The 16,774-nt window shown below is 55.1% G+C and overlaps 2 protein-coding genes across 2 annotated transcripts in view; both read right to left on the reverse strand.

The window, feature by feature from the left end:
- Positions 1–232: 232 nt before the first annotated feature.
- On the reverse strand, positions 233–9,154 carry HMOX2 (heme oxygenase 2). The gene is made up of 6 exons (XM_059484410.1): positions 9,028–9,154; positions 4,535–4,636; positions 2,821–2,938; positions 2,061–2,552; positions 1,058–1,178; positions 233–980 (listed from the first exon to the last, which is right to left on the reverse strand). Exons 2-6 carry the CDS (start codon positions 4,612–4,614, stop codon positions 856–858), a joined length of 936 nt encoding a protein of 311 aa, XP_059340393.1. The 5' UTR covers positions 4,615–4,636; positions 9,028–9,154; the 3' UTR covers positions 233–855.
- A 4,474-nt stretch (positions 9,155–13,628) lies between these two features.
- SLX4 (SLX4 structure-specific endonuclease subunit) overlaps positions 13,629–16,774 on the reverse strand; it is a 28,957-nt gene continuing 25,811 nt past the window's right edge. Inside the window, exons 16-18 of the mRNA XM_059484782.1 lie at positions 16,184–16,283; positions 15,566–15,973; positions 13,629–14,975 (exon numbers count right to left, since the gene is read on the reverse strand). Of these exons, the coding sequence (XP_059340765.1) occupies positions 14,615–14,975; positions 15,566–15,973; positions 16,184–16,283 (869 nt within the window). The 3' untranslated portion in view covers positions 13,629–14,614. The remainder of the gene's footprint in view (positions 14,976–15,565; positions 15,974–16,183; positions 16,284–16,774) is intronic.

Below are 16,774 nucleotides of genomic sequence, written 5' to 3' on the forward strand. Positions count from 1 at the left end.
CCCCTCGCACAGGAGAGCCCCAAGCCCTGACAGCACCTGGCTGTGTCCTCAGCAGGGCAATGAGCCTCCCCAGGGAAATAGCAGGGACAGAGGGGTGCCAGGGCAGGAGTTTCTCAGGGACTGCATCAGTCAGAGACAAGTGAGACAGTGGGGGACTGCACTCTCTTTCTCCCCCTTACCCCCTCCCCAGCCCCCCCATTCTCACAATGATGTGCTTTTAGCTTCCTCCAGCTACAGCACTGCAACTTTTTATTCCAGTCAAGGCTTCAGGAAAAATAACCAACAACTGACCCTCAACCCCAAAGTTGCACAATACAGATCTGTCACCTCCATTCCCCACCATGGTCCTGCCCCCATCCCCAGGGAGCTCCTTCCAACAGGAGTCAGACTTGGTTCCTCAGACATTGCACCCAGCAGGACACTGCTCTGGGCTAACAGCCCCCTGGCACAGCCTCAGCTCCTCAGGGTAGGAAAGCAAGTGCTCCTTGTTTGAAAGGCTGATGACATTCTGCAGATGCAACCCAGGGCAGGAAACCCCCTCCAGACACTGTTTCAGGGATGGAGATGAAAAGCCAAGCATGTGAAGGACAGGACATCTCTGGCCTTAAAAAGCCCAGCCTGGGCAGGGCAGTGCTGCAGTGGAGCCCTCACCCCCTGGCACTGACCAGTCCTGCGCAATGTTCAGCTAAAGAGGTGTTACAGGGCTGTGCAAGGAGGTTGGACAGTCCCACAGGATTCCTGTTTACTTCCTTACTCCACTCTGCAGCCAACTCACCAGCAGCAAGGGAAGGGTTGGAAAGCAGGCAGGGCACATCTCTGCCCTTGCCCCAGGCAGAGCCACACCTGACTCTGCCCTCACAGGATGTACCAGGCTGCAGCTCCCGCTGCCACGGCCATGCAGGCTGCCAGCACCAGCTGCACCAGGGGCTGCCTGGCCAGGCCCACAGCAGCGTGGAAGGGGCAGCTGGGGCCTGCTGTGCCTGCAGGACACAGAAAGCACTGTTAGCACTGTCACTCTGTGCCACACGCCCGTGGCAGCCCCCTTGGCACCACCTACCCAGTTTGTCTGCATAGTACGGGCACTTGCGGATGTCTCCCTTGCCATCGTGGACTGGCACGCCTCCATCCTGGGCTGCTTCTCCCAGCGACCTGCCAACCTTGTCCAGCTCATCAAACACCTGCAAAGGTCACAGTGAGCACGTGAGCAGGCAGAGCCAGGCAGAACAGACCCTTGCAATCATCTGGGGAACAGAACAAGCGCCACTCCTGCCTCCCTGTGCCCAGCTGCCTTTCTGGGGTGACACCTGGCACACACTGAGCTCCATGTGAGCTGAGGAAGGCACAGCCCATCCCAAGAGCATTCAGGGCCAGGAGCAAGGCAGCACCACCCTGCTGTGGGTGGGAGTGTGGGCCAACAGGCTCTGCCCTCCCTGCTGCAGAGCCCTGGAGGATCCCAGCTCCTGCAGTGGTCAGGCAGCCCCTCTCACTGCCACGGGATTCCATAAGGATCCAACCACACCTCACCATGTTTCTGGCCAGTTTCAATCACACTGACCTGCTACAAGCACAAGATTAAAACTTCCATCCAGTAGCTAAATCTGTGTTCATCCCCTAGGGCAGGCAGCAGCTCAGTCAGGTTTGATGAGAGGTAAATGCTATGGGAGGAACAGGAAGCTCCAGACATTTCTGACCATGGGCAACAAGTCAGACCTGAGACAGGAGATGAATTGTCACCAGGGTGGTGCAGCACACTCAAACTGTTTGAGGCTGTCTTGGCACAAAAGCTCTGCTCCCCTCACTGCTTCACAGCCTGTGGGAATCTTCAAGTCATATTAATTTTGCCTTAATCAAAGTGCTTGGCTGTGGTGTTGGAGCATGGGAGGAATTCCTGCCTGAAGTTAGAGAAAACGAGTTCAACTAGAACCCCAAACCCTCAAGGAGGGGCTGTGGTGGTCTCAGCCCCAGACCACTGACTGGCTGAGTGGTGTGATTGAATTAACCTGGGCCAGACCTAAAAGCTGCAGCACCTACACATCCAGATCAAGGGATTTGTTTAATACCTGCATGTTAAATCTGAAGGCTTTGTTGGCCTCTTCCACGATCCTTTCCTTGGTGTTCTTGTCCAAGTCCAGAGCATTCATTCTTGCTCTGTAAAGCTGCTTGAACTGCTGTGCATTGGAAATGTTGTCAAACACGTAGAATTGGATCCCTTCCTCAGTACTGGGCAACTTCAGGGCCCTCTGGGCAACCTTCTTCAGCACCTGGCCACCTGAGAGGTCCCCCATGTAGCGTGTGTAAGCGTGAGCCACCAGCAGCTCTGGCTCATGTTGTCCCACATGATGGATTCTGTCCACATACTGCTGAGTTGCCTCTGAACACTGGATCTTTTCTTTCCAGTCTTCCCCATAAAAATATTTGAGGTCTTTGGCCAAAGCTTCTCTCCGGTGGAGCTCCACGGGGAAATACAGAGGAGCAAAGAGGGGGTTGTCCTTGTTGTGATCCATCTCCTCCTCCAGAGCAGAGTAGGTGAAGTAAAGGGCCACAGTGGCCAGCTATGGACAGAGCACAGCTCATGTGAGAAGCTGCTCACTAGATGGGCACGGGTCATCTCATGACTACTCCTGCCTGCATGGAATTGGGGCAAACAAGAGCAAACCTCAGGCCTGGTACAAAACCAGCCTGGAGGGCCTGTACCAGGCAGGCACTGCTTGGAGGAGCCAAGGCTCTGCTCTGCCCACCACCATAGCACCCCAGGGCTCTGCCTTGGAGTCTGCATCAGTCACTGGGAGCATCAGAGATGGGGAGCAGAGCAACACCCACCTTGAAGAGCTCCTTCTTGATGCGGCCCTTGAGGAAGTCCTTGACAAACTGGGTGTTCTCGGCGCGGTCGTGCGACTCCTTCGTGCCCTCCTTCAGCAGCTCCGAGAGGTCCATGGGGCTGCAGGCAAACACAGGGCTCCTTTCACCCCTCAGCCCCACAGAGCTTGTCCCTGCTGTGTCTGGAGGGATCCCCACCATCCCAGTGTGGAGAATGCACAAGGTGGGACCCTCAGGCCACCCCGCAGGCTGAGCTGGCCCTGCTGGAGGAAGCAGCAGGGTGGCACAGCCCCTGTGCCAACCACAGCTGCCACCCCAGCAGGGCTGGGGCTTACCAGGGGCTCTGGCCCAGGATGCTGAAGCCACTGCTCAGGACCTGCTGATCCCTGCACCAGGACTTTTGCTTCTCATCCAAGTGAGCCCAACACTACACAAGAAAGCCTTGAGCATATACGGAGCAACTATCATGGCAGACTAAAGGGCATGGGGGCCTTGGTGGTGCCTTCCTGGGAGAAGAAAAAAGGCTCAGGAAGGTCCCCCAGCTTGCCCAACTTGGATATCAACTGTTGGTGAAGAGATGGGAGCTGAATGGCAAAACAGGGCAAAAACACCCTTTAAAAGTTTATTTCTCCCGCATTACACTGTTTTTTCAAGTTTCCACAAGGTGTCTTTGTTTTAAAAAAGACCCAAAACATCAAAATCTATTATTTAGTCTACAGACACTGCACCTACCTGGACACAGAATGAACTGAGTTGGAAAAGACCTTTGAGATCATCAAGTCCAACCTATGACCTAACACCTCCTCATCACCAAACCCTGGCACTGAGTGCCACATCCAGGCTGTTCTTAAACACACCCAGGGACAGTGACCCCACCACCTCCCAGAGCAGACAATTCCAGTGTCCAATCACTCTTTCAGTGAGGAATTCTTTCCTGATGTCCACCCTAAACTTGCCCTGGTGCAGCTTTAAGCTGTGTCCTCTCATTCTGTCAGTGGTTGCCTGGGAGAACAGCCCAACCCCTCTGGCTACAGCCACCCTCCAGGTACAGCATCAGGACACTGGTACAGTATCAACACTCAAATCAGGCCAAAGTGCACCTCACAGGTTTTATCACCACTTTGCTAGAGCTAGCACACTCATGTTAGCTCTGAGAGAGGCTTTGAACACTCCAGACCCGCTGAGTGTGCCAGCAGAGCCAGCAAACATTCACTTCTCATGAAGCTGAGCCTGTCAAGTCAAAGAAGTCAACCAGCCTGTCTAGATCTTCTAGAAAGCACCCTAGTCACCCCTCCTGTTTTCCAAGTCCAAAGCCTTGGCTTTTAGAACATGTGTGTGAATTTGTTTTTTAAATTAACCTCCTAGAAAATGTCCTTGCCTAGGCCTGAGTATTCTGCAAAGGCAAGAGCTCACCAAAGCAGAGTTCACCTCTGGAGTCAGTTTTCAAAACAAGAAGCCTGCCCAGCAAGCCATGGAAAACTGGCTCCCCTTGGCCAGGAAGACACAAACACAGCTGCCAAATAGTCAGGAGTGTTTCTGAAATGTGACTTTCACAGTCAAGTGTTTGTTGTCAGCCCTGCCAAGTCACTTTCCCATCCCTTTGGCCCTTACAGTGCAGTTTCACCAGAGAGATTTCACAGCACATGTATTTGATTTATCCCTTATTGGGGTCCATCACTTCTTTGAGATAAGAAGGATCACTTCTGGAAGAACTCACCTGACAGCATCATCTTCTGTTTCCTCATAGTGCAAAGTGTCCTCCTCTCCCCCCTCTGGGCTCTCCTGGGCTGATGGCATCGTGGTCACTGCTGGGATCAGTCTGAAAGGCAAAACCAGAGAGGGGCTCTCAGGGGAAGCTGCCTTAGCAAAGGGATGGCTGCGAGATGCTCAACAGTCCTGCCAGGAGTTCTCTGAGCAGCTCTGCCAGGCAGGGCAGTGAGGAGCAGCCTCTGCCTGTTTCCATCTCCCACCAGGCACTCCCAAGGATGTATATTATATGTGCCTGTTCAGTTCAGGTGAACCTCAGCACTGAGATCAGTTCACAAACATTAAACACAGCAGCCTGCACTGCATTTCCCCCTTCAGGATGGCTCCTGGCTGCAGATGAGAGCTCTGTGTTGGCAATCTGCACTGGACTTGTGAGCCTTCCCCTGGTGCTACCAAATATTTCCCCCAATGTCACATGAGCAGTTACTGGAAAGGGAAAGGGAAGCAAGCCCCTCTCCTTCACTCAAGAGGAAGAACAAGCATTTCCACAGCACTACAAAGCTTCCTGAGGTAAGCAGTGGTGAATTGGGCCAGATGAGCTCTGAAGCCAGGCAGCTCCCAGGGGAAACAAGAACATTCCCTGTGACAGAATAGAGGAGCTTCCAAAGCAGGGGCAGATTTCACTGCTCTGCCTTTCCTGGGCACTCTCCAAGCAGAGTGAGCTGCAGGCAGCTCCTGCTCCCACTCACACCCTTCCTCCCCTGCCTGGCAGAATTTATTTCAAATCCCATAAGTAACTGGGTTCCTCCTCATCTTCAAAAGGAAATAAAATCTCCTTGGATGTAACAGGATGCACAAGCCTGACCCAGGAGCAGGAACACGACACACCTGGATTACATTGGCTGAGCACAGAAATCCAGGCCCCTCATTTATAAAATGGAGCTGTAATCAGCTTTGTGCAGAGCAACAGCACCAGCAGCTCCCAGGCAGCCTTGGGAGAGGAGAACACTCTCCAAGGGAAGCACCATCCATGTGCTCCCCACTTCAGCTCAGCTGCACCCATGGATTCACTGCTCAGCCCATGGCTGGGACTGGGAGAGCCAGCAAGCAGCTGCTCAGCACAGCACAAGCACACCAGCTAGAAATTAACTGCCCTCCAGTTCCTCACCCCAGATCTCTAAGCCCTGTTTCACAGCCCTACGTGTTTGACAACATTTCCAACACACAGCAGTTCAAGCAGCTTTACAGAGCAAGAATGAATGCTCTGGACTTGGACAAGAACACCAAGGAAAGGATTGTGGAAGAGGCCAACAAAGCCTTCAGCCCTGTTTCTCAGTGCCCTTCACACTGCAACCAGGAGCCAGGGCTGAGCCCCATCCTCAGGTGCAGCCCAAGGCTCCCCCAGCTCAGGCACAGCACCAGTGAAGGTTTCTGTGATCACAGAACCCTTTCCTGGGACAGAGCCTTCTCCAGGGGAAGGCTGATCAAGTTTTGGGATTGTTTTGGGATGCCAGGAGCCCAGGGCTGGGACAGAAATCATTCGGGGTCACAAGGGGTGGCAGCCCTCCAGTGTCACCCTGCCCTCCCCTGACACAGCACTGTGCAGCCTCCTCAGCCCAGGATAAAGGTCAGGCCAGAGACCAGCTCGGGTGTGAGCTGATCACTCACCAGGCAGCTGAACCCAGGACCCACCCTCATCCTCACACAGCTTCAGAGTGGGGAATGCCCACTGTGGGGAGGGGAAACAAAGCACAAAGGCAAATGAGCCAGCTGAGCTCAGCCAGGAGCCTGGGCACAGGAGGAACAGTGCATTTGTCACCTGCCAATGTCACCAGCTCTGTGACACCCTGCCTGCTCATGGCAGCCCAAGACCTTCCCAGGAGATGCAGATTCCAAAATGAAACTAGACAAACTAGTTCCAATTTATCTCATATTCCCAGAAAGCCAGAGCCCTGGAGGGGAGGTGTGCTGTCTCCACATGCCTAAAACAGCCACTGCTGAGAGCAGAGCTCCAGAGCACTGGAGCCACGCTCATCCCTTGGGAGAGGCCTGAGGGCTGACAGTAAATCCAGCCCAGAGGAGCACAGCAGCAAATCCAGCCCAGAGGAGCACAGCAGGCCAGGCCTCAGTCAGAGTTTAACAGCAGCCATGGCTCAAGGTTCCCCATGGCCAAAGATGGCCCTGAGTTCATCACCTGCTCCCTCACCAGAGCCTCCAGTGTCACAGCCTGAGCACACTCCTGCTCACACAGGGCACCCAGAGGGCTCTCAGCAGCCTCCAGCCAACCCTGCCACTGGTGCTGCAGAAGCACAGCTAATGGGATGGGGAATGGCTGTCCCAGGAGCACGGTCTGCTGCTGGGAGCAGGGGTTACCATGCAAAGAGTCACTGAAAGTGCAACCTCAGACTTGTTTTTCCCCTGGCCTGCTGTGCAGGGCTCAGCCTGACAAGCTCATCTCCATGGCAGTGGTAACAGCAGTCCCTGTAGCCCCAGGTGAGGGCAGAACTTGTGCAGGAAAACGTGGAAGCTGAGATTTCTCCTGATCCAGTCTCCAGCACAGACACATGCCAACAGGACAAGTCAGCACAAAGCCCACCCTGCCCTGTGCTGGGGCACTGAGAGCTGGGAGGAAAGGCACTCACTGTGCCTCACACCACCACACACTGGTGCCTTTACTCCAAAACTGGCAACTGCAAGCCCCAGTCTGTGCCACAGCCCTGGTTCCTCTGAAAGGGGCATGTCCCACAGCCAAGGAGGAGGCTCAGGCAGTGCCACCTCCTCTGCAGAGGCTGCAATGCCATTGCATTTGCTGCAGGGAGCTCTGCTCATCCAGGAGCTGGCTGATCTTCAGGGCACCTCCCAGAGCCCAGACACAGCCTGGAGCAATCCAACAGCTACCCCTGGGATAGCAGGGCTGGACAGGGGGGAGGAGGTTTGGAACAGGACACCCCAGCATTCCAAACATTACTTTCCTAAGGACAGTGTTCAAACCCTCTGAGAAAACACCTCCACCTCATCTAGATGAGTACAGCTTGTCCCCACACACATCTCCTGACCAAGGTGCACACCCAGGTGCACAGCTGTTCTTCTCAGGGTAGGAAAACATTTAATCCAAGTAATCCCAAGCCTCTTCAAGGAACAAGACACTGCTGCTGCTGCAGGGAAGGAGCACTGGAAGCCCCCAATTTGCTTGGGCACTCTGGGAGAAGTTTGGTAACTCCCAAGCAGCACAGAGCTCATACCTGCTGTTTAATTTGCATGCAGCTTCAAGGCATTTCCCCACACACAGAGCTCAGTGTGGTTGGACCTACCATCACTGCAGCAGAAACAAACCTCAGAACCCCAGGCCTAAAGGCTTGAAGAATCATCCCAGAGGTTACCTGGCAATCCCAGCAGGAGAGATTGTCATCTCCATCTCCTGGTGAGGGATTTGGCACTGGCTGCTGCTGGAAACAGAACCTCATTGACTGAATTACCACATTATCTGATCCCAGGTAAACTGAAGATTTCACAGCCTAAATTTAGGCAGCAATTCAAGTCCCACACTGCTAGTGTGCCCATACAAACACCACTTCTGTCTTCTAGAGCTGCAGCCCAGCACCTCAACACACCAACCAAAGGAAGCTCCTGGTGACCTCAAAGACCTTGTCCAGTTCTGCCCTGTGACAGAGGCACTTGTGCCAGCCCATCATTATTTTCTCACCCTGGTTATAGAACAGACAAGGGATCAGTCAGGGCTGGATGTGGGTTGAGAAAGAAAACATTGTATCAGACACACACAGTTATAGCAAACAGCCTTTGTTCAGCACGGAGCCAGCCAGTGCCTGCCCTGGCGGTCATGTCGGTCACGTCGGGTGCCAGCTGTGCCCGGAGAGCCAGGCAGGGCCAGTGACGGGCACTTGGGGCTGCCGTGTGCACTGCAGAGCTCTGTGGGTGCTGACCCTTCAGCAGGACAAAGGCCAGAAACGGCAAAGGAGGAATAGCAAGAGTCCTTCGTTCTCCAAGCGCTTCTCTGAGCTCTGCGGGGCCAAGGAAAGCCAAGCGGCCCCAGGGCCACGGGCAGCAGGCAGGGCAGGGCTCGGATCCCCCAGCCCCCGCTCAGGAGCGGCCGTGCAGAGTCACGGCGGGGCTCTGAGGGCCCGGGGCTGGGCAGGCGCCCGCTCGCTCCTGGGGACACACGGCAGGAGCAGGGAGGGCTACGGACGGCCCCGCCCGGGCACACGGTTCGCGGCCGGGAGCTGTGGGCCCGAGCAGCCCGGCCCAGCCCGCGCCAGGGCGGTCACGTCGGCCGCGCCAGCCCCGGGCCCCGGCGGGCAGCGGCGCAGAAACACGGCTCTGAGGCGGTCTGGGGGGGCTTCCCGGCCCATCCGCCACCGGGAGCGGGCAGAGCCCAGCCGGGGAGGCCCCAGGGGAGGGGGCCGGCCCGGGACCGTGTGAACCCCAGCGCAGGGGGCTGGCCCGCGGGCCCGGCCGCGTTGCCATGGGGACGCGCCGCGCACTCACCGCTGCTGCCGCCACCCTCGGCCCCCGGCAGGGACAGACAAAGGCCCCGCGCGGCCGGCCCGGCTTTATGGCCCCGGGGGCTCCGCGCGGCCAATCAGGAGCCGCGCACGGCACGCGCCGGCGATTGGCGAAGGCGGCCGAGGCGTCGCGCGAGAAGCTCCGCCCCCGAAGGCGGGCGGGGCGCGGAGCTGCGCACGCGCAGAAGCCGCCGATGGGTGGGAGTGGGCGGGGAGTCACGTGGTGCCTCTGCTCCCGCCCCCATGCTCACCTGGCCGGCCCCGCCCCTGAAGGGCGGCTGGAGAGCAAATGCGCGCATGCGCAAGTGGTGCCGCGTCCCGGCAACCGGAAAGGGCGGCCGAGAAGGGAACATGGTGGCAGCGCTGCGGTACCGGCGGCTTAATTGGCGGCTGCAGCAACGGCACCCAGCGAAGCTGCCGTCCCACAGCCCCTGCAGGGCCGCGGGCACACACCGATAGCCAGCGCACGGGGCCCAGGGCACCAGGCCTTGGGCTTTGGGCTGCAGCTCCAGCTCCAGCCCCTGGGCTGCGTGAGGGGAGCTCAGCGCCTCTGAACACAGATCAGGAGCTTCTGTTGAGCGAGTGTTGCAAGCTCTAAGATGGTCCGTGTGCTTCAGTGTATTAACTGTCATATGTGGGCACAGAGTCCTTTACCTTCCTCTGAAATACACGAAGCACATTCCAGCCTTTTCAAAGCACGTCCTTTCTCTCCCAAGAGCTTTCCCTCCGAACACACCGAGCGCCCGTGCCGTGTCCCCACTCCTCTCCAGACCCCCAGCTCCTCGCACTGGCTCTCCCCCATTTGCACCTCTCTCCTTTAGGAGTCATTCTCATCAAACCAAGAGCCTTCCCCTCCGTGAGCAGGGCAATCAGCGGAGCGAACGGGAACACCGGGACCGCGGGGATCAGAGCCTGGTGGACGTGCCGGCGCCTCAGGAGCGCGGAGCTCACGGCGAATCCCCTCCCGCAGTCGGTACAGGCGTACGGCCGCTCCCCGCTGTGCACCCGCCGGAGCCGCAGCAGCGCCGACCGCCACAGGAAGCTCTTCCCGCACTCGGTGCACTCGAAGGGGCGCTCCCCGGTGTGGAAGCGGCGGTGCCGGAGCAGGTGGGAGCTCACCGTGAAGCTCTTCCCGCACTCGGAGCACCCGAACGGGCGCTCCCCGGTGTGGAAGTGGCGGTGCGGGCTGAGGGCCGAACTCACGGAGAAGCTCTTCCCGCACTGAGAGCACTTGTACGGCTTCTCCCCGGTGTGCACCCGCTGGTGCTTGCTGAGCTCGGAGCTCTGGCTGAAGCTCTTCCCGCACTCGGCACACCCGAAGGGCTTCTCCGCGCTGTGGGTGACCTGGTGGCGGAGCAGCTGGAGCTGACGCTGAAGCTCTTCCCGCACTCGGAGCACTCGTAGGGTCTCTCCCTCGTGTGCATCCTCTGGTGCCGGGTCAGATGGGAGCGCTGTCGGAAACGCTCCCCACACTCGGTGCACGGGATGGGTTTCTCTCCAGTGTGGATCCTCCGGTGCTGGACGAGGTTGGAACTCACACGAAGGCTCTTCCCGCAGTCCCCACATATCTTCAGCCTCCCCACAGAGGAATTTCTCTGCTGGATGACACCTGGAACTTCTCCCACGCAGCATCACTCGGCTTTGCCTTTTCTCCAGAGATCTCTGAACCCTTCCTGACCTCTGTGGGATGACTGGGTCCTGGGCAGGACTCTGGGAATTGTTCTCCTTGGAAAGACCTGAGAGTGAAACCTCCAGCTTTGCTGGCCCAGGGATGCCTTGGTGGGGATTCTTCTCCTTTTTGCTCACAATCCCATCTTCAGCTGCAATAAAATGAGAATCTAGATAGAAGTCACAGACAGGAAACTTTAAACAGGGGAAATCAAAAGGGATGACATTCTAAAGATTCACCAGATTGACTCTTACAGAAAGTTCTGATATTTTCCTTCAAACTACACAGTGGGTTTCTCAGTATGTTCACAGGAACAAACCCTGGGAACAGCCCTGTGTGCTCTGACAGAACCTGAATCCACTGAAATTATTGGCATAGTAGAGGTAAAAGTTTAGTGCTTGAATGGGAAAAATGGCTGCTCTTCTAGGATGTCTGAAAAAGACATCCTAGAAGAAATTCAGCTTATTAAAAGCTGAATTGAGAGTCACGGAATGCTAATGATTGTCAGGAGAAAACAGAGAATAAAGAGAATGTAATTGTGCCCTTGCAGCTCAAATCCCACAACTTGACTGTGTGCAAGGGCAGGGATGGATCCCCCATTTCAGAGAAATTCCAATAGAGCTGAGGGAGATACAGAGCATGACATGAATAATAAAAGGCAGAGAACAGCTTCTGCATTGGAGATAAAGGGTGCAGCTGACAGGGGTATTGCAGAGGACTGTGAAACCACAAGTGGCCGGTGGGGTGGGTGGGGATCCCTCCTGCACCATCTGCTCTGAGTTAAGAACAACTGACATGAAGTGTGAGCTATTAGAAGGCAGCTTCAAAGCAAACTAAAGAAGGCAGCAACTCAGAAAGCAGCTGAATATGCTGTGGAGCTACTGGCTGCAAGCTGTCACAGATGCTAAAACATGCACAACTTCAGATAGCAAGAAAATACAGAGAGAGCTGTGAGATACTGAGACATTGCACGTCTGCTTCAGTAGTTTCTGAAGTCACAGAGTGCCAGGGCCTGGGAAAGCATCCAGGAACACACCAGGCACTGCCTGTGCCTTCTGTGGGACCCAGCATTGGCTGCTGCTAGGGACCACAGGGAGGACAGTGGTCCATCCCGTATCACCAATCCTATATATTCTGGTAGGGTCTGGCAATCCTGGAGCAGTTTTTCTCACTGACAGGTTCACAGATATGCTGGGTTAATGGTCAGACTCCATGATCTTAGTGAGCTTTCCCCAACCTCAGTGATTGTATGACTGTACCATCCCCTTACCTGCACAAGTGCTGCTCTCGGACTTCTCGGTAGGTGTACAGGTGGGAGAGCCACAGTTCCTCCTTCTGATCCATGTGGGAGATCATCTCCAGCTGCTTTCAGGGCACCTGCTCCGGGGGGAAGACACGGGGTGGGTCAGACGGGACGGGATTCACCCGACCGAACAGGGGATGGCTCTGCGGGATTCACCCGACCGAGCAGGGGATGGACCTGCGGGATTCACCCGACCGAGCAGGGGATGGCTCTGCGGGATTCACCCGACCGAGCAGAGGATGGACCTGCGGGATTCACCCGACCGAGCAGGGGATGGACCTGCGGGATTCACCCGACCGAGCAGGGGTGGCTCTGCGGGGGTGCAGCAGAGCCCCGGAACCGCTGCGGACCCGCGGGGCTGGGGGGGAACACGGGGGCGCCCAGGTGAGGGGGGCGGAGGGGCCTGCCGGGGATCCCAGCCTCGCCGGTGTCCGGTCCCAGCCCCACCGGGGGTCTCGGTCCCGCAGCTGTCCCCGATCCAGCCCCGCCGTGTCCCTGTCCCTCACTCGCGCTCGGCTCAGCGCGGCGGCTCCGCGGGGCTGAGGCGCGGTCACGTGACGGCCAACGGTGCCAATGGCGGTCCCGCGGGCCGTGAAGGCGGCCCGGGGTGGCGGCGGCGGGGCTGAGGTGGTGACGGCGGTCTCTGCCTCCCTGACGGCTCGGGACCCATCACCTGCAGCCCGCTCCGTCCCGAGCCCTTCCCCCGGGGCGGCCGGGAGTTTCCCTCAGCCCAGCTTCAGGCGGGAAGGGAATAGCCGCCCCGGGGAACACGGAGCCTCCGCTGCAGAGGCTCAGGGAGCAGGACGCGATGGCAGCCAGCGCTGAGGGAAGGACATTTCCAGAGGACACCAGAGCAGAACTCTGAGATCTGTATCTGGGCTCCATGTTCCTCCAGGACATCGGTGCCTCATCTCTCCAATATCTCAGGGACTGGAGCCACCGAAGTCTCCGAAGTGTTGAGAAGGGAGCAGTGGGATTGTGCTGATCTTGGGCATGAATCTGAATTCTTAGCAATCACACATGATTTGGGTTGAAAGGAACCTTAAAACCCATCCCATCTGACCCCATACCATGGACAGGGACACTTTCCACTATCCCAGGTTGCTCCAAGCCCTGTCCAGCCCAGCCTTGAACATGTGCAGGGATTTGGAGTCCACATCTTGCCCGGGTAATCACAGGAATGACTCTGCCAAAGGCTGCATCACCTCTCCCAGACACTTTGTGTTCCATTAGACATCTGACATAAAACCCTCCAGAAGAAATTTTATACTGGAATGATATGGAAAGCAAACCAGCAGGAAGCTCTCGGATTTATCCCTTCCATATAAGAAACGCTGGCACTGTAATTGTGGATCGGCTTGGCTGAGCCCAGGCACTGGGACATTCCTGGCCACAGGTGTTAGGAACCCCTCTGTTATTAGGAAAAATAGGTTTCCCCACATCTTCTCCACCCCCAGCTGAAGTTTTTCAGAGTTCAAGTTTAGGTTTTTTAGGCATAGGCTTCCCAGTCACGTTCTCACCCCTAATCGAAGATGGGAAGAGTAGTGTAGTTCAATAAAGTTCAAGTTTTCTATACAATCTTGTGTTTGTTTACTGTTCCATATAAGAATGGTCAGGATTTAAATTGTTTATTGTATATAATATAAATCAAAATCAAATTCTGTATAAAAAAATATGTCAAACATATACAAAGATATCTAGAAATCTGCCCTCTTTTTGTGTTCTGTCCCTGTTCTTCAGTGAGCCTTTGCACACTCAGAACTGCCAGAACAGACAGAAGTCAGAAGTTGTTTTGAAGGTAAATATTCAATATATAAAATACAACAATTTAAGGTCCAAGACTTCTCCAGGAGTCCCAGACACTTTACAACTGGGACCAGTCCAGTTTGGCAATGGGAATAATCCAGGCAGTGGGTTTAGCTCAAGCTGTGAGAAGTGCTGAAGAGTTCCAGTGCTCAAAACTGCTTAAATATTTCCTTAAAGACATCTCTGCTGGGGGCTTTCCCATGACATGAGGTATCAGGGCACTTTTGGGAGGTGTCACAAAGGGAACAGAACAAACCCCGGCCCTGTTCTGCAGCCATTTCAGAAACACAGATTTAGGAGTTTTAGTAGAGATTGCCAAGTGAAACAAGAAAAAAGCCTTTTATGTATTCCCACAGCATTCCCTGCCTTAAAAATGAGCAGTGCAAACTGTGCTGAAGAAGTGAAGATGGAAGTCACAGGAGTGTAAACAGGCAGCACTTGGCAGAGTGGATTGAATCCTGGGATGTGAAGGGTGAAGAATTTCTCAGCCCAAATCCAGGGAACAGGTCCTGGCACTGAGGGAAGCACCAGCACAAAGAAGTTGGGGACCTAAGATCTATTGGAAAAACGGAAAGAAAAGGCACAGGAGTCAAACTGGGTGACAAGAGGTTGCAGGTGAGCTGTGTGCTGAAGGCAGGGCAGCCACGGGGAGTTTGTGCAATCAGAGCAGAGGGCTGGCAAGGGGAGTTCTCCAGGATGTCACCTGGGATCAGGCCACCAGGAGCAGCAGTGCTCCACCAGCTGGGAATGAACGGGGCTCTCCAGCTCAGCAGCAATCCACGTGCAGGAGTTTCAGCAGGTCGGGGTGGGCTTCACTCGGTATCGCCTCCTCTGTTTCCTGCTCTCCTTCCTTTTCTGCACCTGCTCTTTCCGGGCTCTGGCCATGGTGGTTGTGATGCACTGAGAATCCAGGAAGTCCAGCAGCTTTGCCTTGGAGATTTTAATGCCATTCTGTTTGAGCTCTGCGTGCAGATCAGCCAGCTCGATGGGCTCGTAGAACAGAATCCTGTTGTACAGGGCCGTGTTTGAGCGGATGTAGCACCTGACTGCCTCCAGCTTCTCCTCCTCCCGAGCTGCTGCTTGAGATGCTGGAAACTCCTCTTCCTCCTCCTCAGATGTAAAAGCACAGGTCTCAAATCCATTCACAAAGGAACTAAAAGCAGGATGAAACAGATCAGAGGTCAAGGAAAGAACAGCCCAACCAAGACAGGACCAGAGCTCCCCAAATCCCTGATGGTGAGACCCTATGACTTCCCTCTGTGGGATCACAGACCCTGCACTACCAGCACCCACAAAATGAATGAGGCAGAACATGGCACGGTTTCCCATCCCAGCCAGCCCACAGCTGCATGGAATTTCTGACTCCTGGCCCTTCCCTCCTGGCAGGTTCTGCCACGGAGTGCTGTGCTGTCCTCTCCCAGCTCCAGCTGCAGGTTCTCGGGCAGCACAGAGTGCTCCATGTCACTGACCAGGCATACCAGATTTGGGCCTTGCTCATAAGCAGCTCTTTTTTGTTCTGAGAATAGTTCAGTGGGAATTATTGACTGAAATAGTTCAGTGGGAATTAGACTGAAAATCCAAAGCCTGTTTCTTTTGTAGGAGTGTGCTGACCTCCATATGACTCACTCAAGGAGGTGGCAGGGCAACTACAGGCCACAGGGACAGTCACCTCTGTTCACCTCATTCCTAGCTCATCTCTGTCCTGCACCCCTGAGTGTTTTGTGCAGGATTTCTCTGCCTCACCTCTGTGAACCAAAGGAGATGTCACTCCCATCCAGCGAAGAACGTGCCGACTCCTGGGATGCTGGGAGCTCCTCACCATCAGCTGCCAGGGACACAGATGGCCCTTCCTGCTCTTTGGCTCCTTCTGGGTGATGTGTCACTTTGGTTCTGTCCTTGGGTGGGGCACAGCCTGTTCCATGGGATGCACCATCACCCTTGGCAAGCTGCTTTCTCTTGCCCCCAGCCCTCGGGGCACAGTTCCTGCCCCCAGCCCTGCCTGCCTTGGGCTGCCTTGGGGACTTCTGGGGCAGGGGCTGGGAATAGGAGATCTCATCCTCAAAGTCAGAGTCCCCATCCTGGTGAGTGTACTGGAATATCTCCTTCAGCTTCAACACCATCTGGCGCTTTGGGAGAGCACGGACCCCGAATCTGAGAGAGAAGGTGGGAGTTTGGGTTACAGTAACGTGGCACTTTCCATTGTCACAGCTCAGCAAGAGGCTCAGGCCAGGAAGTGCAGCTGGGAAAGTGTGATGTGACCTCAGGAAGCCCTGGCTGGAGCTTCACCATGGCTCCCCTTCTTTCACACTGCCTGCAGCAGGTACCTCTTGTAAAGAGCCATCCTGGAGAGGTAATGCTCACCTGCTCAGCTCCTTCTTCAGCTGTGGGGTCTCCATGATGGAATAAGCTGGCATGGGTGTCACTGGAGTGCTGGGGGACCTGTTCTCCTGACAGGAAGGTTCTGCAGCAGAAGGAAATTACTGTGATGAGAATCAGTACAGAAAGGACTTAAAAATGGCTGGTAACTTCTCCTCTTAGTGGCAGAAATCCAGTATTATCTAATAATTGTTTAATACTTCCTTATAAGCTGCTTTAGTTATTACTCAGCTTCATATTGGATAGAATAGTCAGCACTTTTTTAACCTACTTAATCGGGATACTTGGTTTTCATTGACTTTACATCAGAAAACAGTTTAAACTGGGACATATGTCACATCTGAAAATGAGGCATTCAGGGCTTTGTTAGAACAGGCAACATTTAGAAAGCAGTTAAAACCATGCTTACTGAATTCTGTGCAGTGGTCCTTCTCCCAGGAAGCAAATTTCCTAACAGAGTCTTGACGCATTAAAAAAACTGAGCAAATCAAGCTCCTGGGGTCTGGAGTTAGATACTGATTTAATGATTCCAGTTTACTGATACTGTGAAGCACAGCCAGTCTCACACATTGTGTT

Source organism: Ammospiza nelsoni, chromosome 17 (assembly GCF_027579445.1).
Source record: "Ammospiza nelsoni isolate bAmmNel1 chromosome 17, bAmmNel1.pri, whole genome shotgun sequence".
NCBI classification, from domain to species: Eukaryota; Metazoa; Chordata; class Aves; order Passeriformes; family Passerellidae; genus Ammospiza; species Ammospiza nelsoni.